This window comes from Myotis davidii, unplaced genomic scaffold, assembly GCF_000327345.1.
Source record: "Myotis davidii unplaced genomic scaffold, ASM32734v1 scaffold438, whole genome shotgun sequence".
NCBI classification, from domain to species: Eukaryota; Metazoa; Chordata; class Mammalia; order Chiroptera; family Vespertilionidae; genus Myotis; species Myotis davidii.
This window is the reverse complement of record NW_006290031.1, coordinates 5827660-5833362: the sequence shown is the minus strand read 5'-3', so window position 1 is coordinate 5833362 and position 5703 is coordinate 5827660. Positions and strand designations below refer to the sequence as shown.

The window sequence follows — 5703 nt, the reverse complement described above, 5'->3', positions numbered from 1 at the left end:
TTGGGTTAGGCATATATGGCTTTTATTATGTTGAGGTATGATCATTCTTTTCCCACCTTGCTGAGAGTTTTTATCAAAAATGGGTGTTGGATTTTGTCAAGTGCTTTTTCTGCATCAATTGATATGACTATGTGGCTTTTTTCTTTCAATTTATTTATGTGATGTATCACGTTAATTGATTTGCGGATATTGTACTATCCTTGCATCCCTGGGATAAATCCTACTTGGTCATGGTGTATGATAGTAGGTGTGCATAATTTAATAGGATAAACAGTATTATTAAATACTAGAGGCCCATTGCATGACATTTGTGCACTTGTGGGTAGGGGTTTCCCACAGCCTGGCCTGTGCCCTTTCACAGGGGAGTGAACCTAAGCCATCAGTTGGATATCCTTAGCGCTGCCACGGAGGTGGGAGAGGCTCCTGCCACTGCTGCTATGCTCTGTGCTTGCCAACTGTCAGCCTGGCTTGTGGCTGAGCAGTGCTCCCTCTGTGGGAGCGCACTGACCACCAGGGGGCAGCTCCTGCATTGAGCATCTGGCCTCTGGTGGTCAGTGTGCCTCATAGTGACTGGTCATTCCACCATTTGGTCAATTTGCATATTACCCTTTTATTATATAGGAGGATACTTCTTAAATTCTTTTTTTAGGGCTCAGTAGTAAAGATTTAATTTAGTTGCATGTAGATTACTGTATTAGTTGAGCTCTTTAATATCTACAGGTCAGACATAATTGCATTTTTATGTATCCTGCAAAACCACAATAAAGTACTAGAAATTAAAAACTTACATTATGATGATAAACTCTGCCTATGCTGTTATTATTGGTAATAATGAAACAATTTCAGAGATAAGATTTATTACTGAGCTTCAGTTATAATGGTTTGAAGAATGGAGTAAATGTCTAGAAATGAAACAGGTCCAGAATCCTTATCAGAAAGATTGAAATTATATTAGGTAAACTCAAGACAGTAAGGAGACCTTACTCATTGAATAGTTCTGGTATTTAAATAACCAACCACATTTAGTCTTATGTTTATCATATCACTGTAGCATTAATTTATGAAAACTAAAATTGGTAATAATTATAATCAAGTAAAAACATCAGACCTCAGTATAACATACTTATTTTTTTTAAGGAAATACTACACTTACTTTGGATTATTCCCTCATTTAATCTTTCTTTTAGTAGATAAGTGGGAGTATCTTTTCAATTAAAATAAAATTCTGGACCAAAATTAGCTGAAATGAAAAACCAAAATATATGAGCCATCTGTGACTCCAAAAACTATTTGTCTTTAGTGTTGACTGCATGCTTTGCAATAATTTACAATTATTTCTTTTTCTCTACAGATATAGGTTCTATGCCAGGTAGAAAATAAACATTGCCTTTGCAGACAGGAAAAGAAAACTGAACCTCACAATTCACCTTAAAATATTAAAAATACTATGCAAATTTAACAACACTGGGTACTTTTATTATATAGAACTTAATAATTAACAAAAATGACTTCCATTCTCGTGGCACTTTTATAAGAGGATTTAATTAAAAATAAAGTTGAGAAGCTTTCTGTTGAAAAAGAATGAGATAATGGCTACAGTTTTGAAAGGACAAAATTAACTATACTAATCTGGTTGCAACTGCTATCTTGTTTCCTCATTAACATATTCTAAAACAAGAAACATGTCGTGCGTTTATAGAGTCTATCATTTGATGATTTCAGGACACTTGTTATATCTCCATCTAGAGTAACCAGCACTATTAATCCCATTTAGATGTTTTTCTCTTCATATAACTGTGTTCCTCACTATTAGTAGTTTCATAGAAGCCTGTTTTATTCTTTTATGTTACATGTAGATAACCAATGTAAGCCACCCAAAGTGAAAAGGCTGTCAATCCAAAAGCCATTACAGATTTTTTGTGTCTTGTTTTTAATATATTTTCATTGATTTTAGAGAGGAAGGGAGAAGGAGAAAGAGAAACATCAATGATGAGAGAGAATCATTGCTTGACTGTCTCTTACATACTCCACACTGGGGATTGAGTCCACACCAAGGCTTGTGCCCTGATGGGGAATTGAACCTTAACCTCCTGGTTCATAGGTTGATGCTCAACCACTGCGCCATACTGGCCGTGCAGGTTTTATAGGTATATTGAAGCGCTCTGGATTCACAGCTCAAAATAAGGTTGTTGTGTGGACCCCTTTGAGCCCTACATTTCCAAAGTCTTTCTCTTTGGGAGGTTCCTTTTTAAAGGCTAGAGGCTCAGGTGCTGAGACATCTTGGCTAATGATGATTTGTTACCTGTTGCAGGGTCACCTCCTCTCAGTGCCCGAGATCCTCTGCTTAATGTGTTTCTTAAAAAAATGGTTGCTTAAATTAAAAAATGGTTGTTTAGTATTCTGTCTGGATGTTTCACATGTTGAAATGTTTTAGATTTGTTCTTTCATTTATATACAAATTAAGTTTGGAAAATAATTTTGGAAAGTTAATTTTAAGTATTCTGGAAATATTTGGAAAGTTTGAGAGTTGTTCCTTAAATGTATTTTATTTGTTACAGATTCTATGGGGAAACTGAAGCAAGGTTACGTCAGATATTTGCTGAAGCCACTCTGCGGTATTCTATATTTTTTTTGTTTGAAATTAGTAGTTAAGGCTGTGTTAATCAAAGTAGAGATACCAACACTTTATACTAAGCATGAAAGAATAGTACAAAACTAGTAGTGGTAGCACTAGAAATAGGTTGTAAATCTAATGACATTTCCTCTCATCTATTTCTAATAAATTCAAGTTATTAAAGAAATAAGTCATGGGGATGTGATGTATAGGATGGTGACTATAGTTAATATAACTATTTCATATTTGAAAATTGTAAAGTGAGTAGCTCTTAAAAGATCTCATCACAAGAAAAAAAAAGTGTTGTAGCTATACATGGTGACAGATGTCACGATGACTAGACTTATGATCATTTCACAAAATACATATATTAAATTACGTTGTATACCTGGAAATAATATAATGTTATATGTTAATTATATCTCAATTAAAAAATACATAAGGGAAAAGAATTAAGACATTGTTATTTGATATCATGAGACTTCCTGAGGATTGTATTATACTAGCTCTTTATGCTCAAAACTTTGTTTTGTTATACTTTGTTTCAAAGGGACAAATATTTTGCTCTTTAACAATAATTCTTGTTGAATACTGTTCCTCAAATTAGTCTACCATGTTATATTACAAGAAGCATTAGAGCATGGTCTATAACTTGGTCTAAAGTAATATTATTTATAATATGGCTACGCTCTATCATTTTTTTGGCATTTAATTTAACATAATATTGCTCTCTTATCAAAAGAACTTCAATTTTTAAAGTATTTTTTTCCTAGTTATAGTAGATGAAATAAGTAGCCTGTGGTGCTAATACTGAAGGTTTGAGAACCAGGGCATACCTTATTGTTTGGTATATTTTTGTTGTCATTGTTATGCTCCTGGCAGTTGAGGTTTCCTCTTATGAGAGAATTCACATCTTTTTTTAAAAATATATTTTATTGGTTTTCCACAGAGAGGAAGGGAGAGGGAGAGAGAGCTAGAAACATCGATGAGAGAGAAGCATCGATCAGCTGCCTCCTGCACACCCCCCACTGGAGATGTGCCCACTACCAAGGTACATGCCCTTGACTGGGATCGAACCTGGAACCCTTCAGTCACCAGGCCAACGCTCCATTCACTGAGCCAAACCGGTCAGGGCGAATTCACATCTTTTTATATCTTTATAATCCCTCCCCCCCACTCCCACCCCAGGATGACCCATCACATTTACTTGTGATATGTCTTTAGTCTCCTTTAATCTCAAATAGTTTTTCTGCCTTTTAAAAACCTACCCAACATTGATGTTTTTGAAGCATATAGGCCTGTTTTGTTGAATGTCCTTCAGTTGATATTTTTCCATCGATTTTTTTTTTGAGAGAGTGGAAGGGAGGGGGAGAAACAGAGAGAGAAACAAGGCAGTGTTATTTGATATCATGTGAGAGAGACATATCGATTGATTGCCTCCCATAGGTCCCTGACCAGGAACAGGGATTGAGCCTGCAACCCAGGTACCTGCCCTTGACCAGAATCGAACCCAGAACCTTCAGTCTGCAGGCCGACACTATCCACTATGCCAAACCAGCCAGGGTGAAAGTAATTTTTTTTAATAGGTAAAGTAACAGAGAGCATTTCTAATTTTGCTCCCTTGGACTTTAAACCTGTTCCCAGGGACAACATCTCTAGCCTCTGCTTCTGAATTGAGGCATAACAATGCAGTAGGCATTAGTGGGCAAGTTCTGCCTAGGCGTAGACTCTCATCTCATGAGCAGTACCCTGTTCTCAGTGCTCTTCTTTTAATTGAGGGCAGATCCATTAGAATGTACTTTTGGTGAGTTAATAATTTGGGCTAGAATTTATCTAAGGTTTTTCAGTTTAACATCCTGTTGCCTTTGTCTTTAATATTATTAACTAAATCCTAAATGTGACATGTCACATGTCAAATTTAAAAATTAAATGTATATTAGCAAATTCATTTTTACTTACTTGTTTTTAGACATCCATCAATTATTTTTATTGATGAGCTGGATGCACTTTGCCCAAAAAGAGAAGGGGCTCAGAATGAAGTGGAAAAAAGAGTTGTAGCTTCACTGCTAACACTGATGGATGGTATTGGTTCAGTAAGTATAGCACCAGTATTGATTCTGTGTAGGAAGGGGTCGATTCTTAATCATTTGTGTATATATAGTAGCAAAAACTATCAAATTCTTGAATTGTGGAGTATTCTAGGGTAAGGAAAAAATATTAGCTATAAACACTAGAGCAGGGGTCCTCAAACTTTTTAAACATGGGGCCAGTTCACTGTCCTTCAGTCCGTTGGAGGGCTGGACTATAGCTTTAAAAAAAACTGTGAACAAATTTCTATGCACACCGCACATATCTTACTTTGAAGTAAAAAAACAAAACGGGAACAAATACAATATTTGTATTTGCATGTGGCCCGCGGGCCGTAGTTTGAGGACCCCTGCACTAGAAGGAAGGGCCACAATATAATTTTCTTTGGCAGATTTCTTAGTAACTGCTAGGATAGTATAATCTGACATTTTTTCTAGCATGTAAAATAATATACAACAATGGATTTCTTCTGTAATAAATGTTACTAACTTAAAAACCTGAAACAAAAATCATAAGAAAGATTTAGTGATTAAATTTTAGGAGAATTTATAAAGAAATTTCTTGAGTAAGTCTTATATACACATGTATAAATTGATTCTTTGGGGGCAAGTGAAAATAAAGAAAGTGAGAATAATGTATTGTGCAACATTTAAAAGGAATTTACCTTGTTATCACTCTGATGGCATATACATAATGTTGACAGTCATTTACCAGAAGAATACACTTACGCAGAACTTGTTTTTTAGAACCTAAAGAAATTTTTAAAAGTATGTAATTCCAGGTCCTCTTTTTGCATATTAAAAACTGGACTATTTTTGGTTTTTACTTCCTATTGGTAGAAATTGAACATGCAAAAATAACGTGAAGGTTTAGTATTAAGTCTCTATTATTTGCTAACAATGTGTTATAATTTTAAGAGTGACACAAGACAAGGGTTGCTATAGGGAGGAGGCTAGGTGACCACCTGGTTTCGTCTTGGGGCAGCACCTAAATGTGATCAT

General features: G+C 35.3%; 1 protein-coding gene and 1 pseudogene across 1 annotated transcript in view; one reads left to right on the top strand and one right to left on the bottom strand.

The window, feature by feature from the left end:
- SPATA5 (spermatogenesis associated 5) overlaps nucleotides 1–5703 on the top strand; it is a 255913-nt gene that overhangs the window by 18546 nt on the left and 231664 nt on the right. Inside the window, exons 7-8 of the mRNA XM_006762881.2 lie at nucleotides 2559–2615; nucleotides 4584–4707. Of these exons, the coding sequence (XP_006762944.1) occupies nucleotides 2559–2615; nucleotides 4584–4707 (181 nt within the window). The remainder of the gene's footprint in view (nucleotides 1–2558; nucleotides 2616–4583; nucleotides 4708–5703) is intronic.
- Nucleotides 1761–2295, bottom strand: LOC102760539 (annotated as a pseudogene).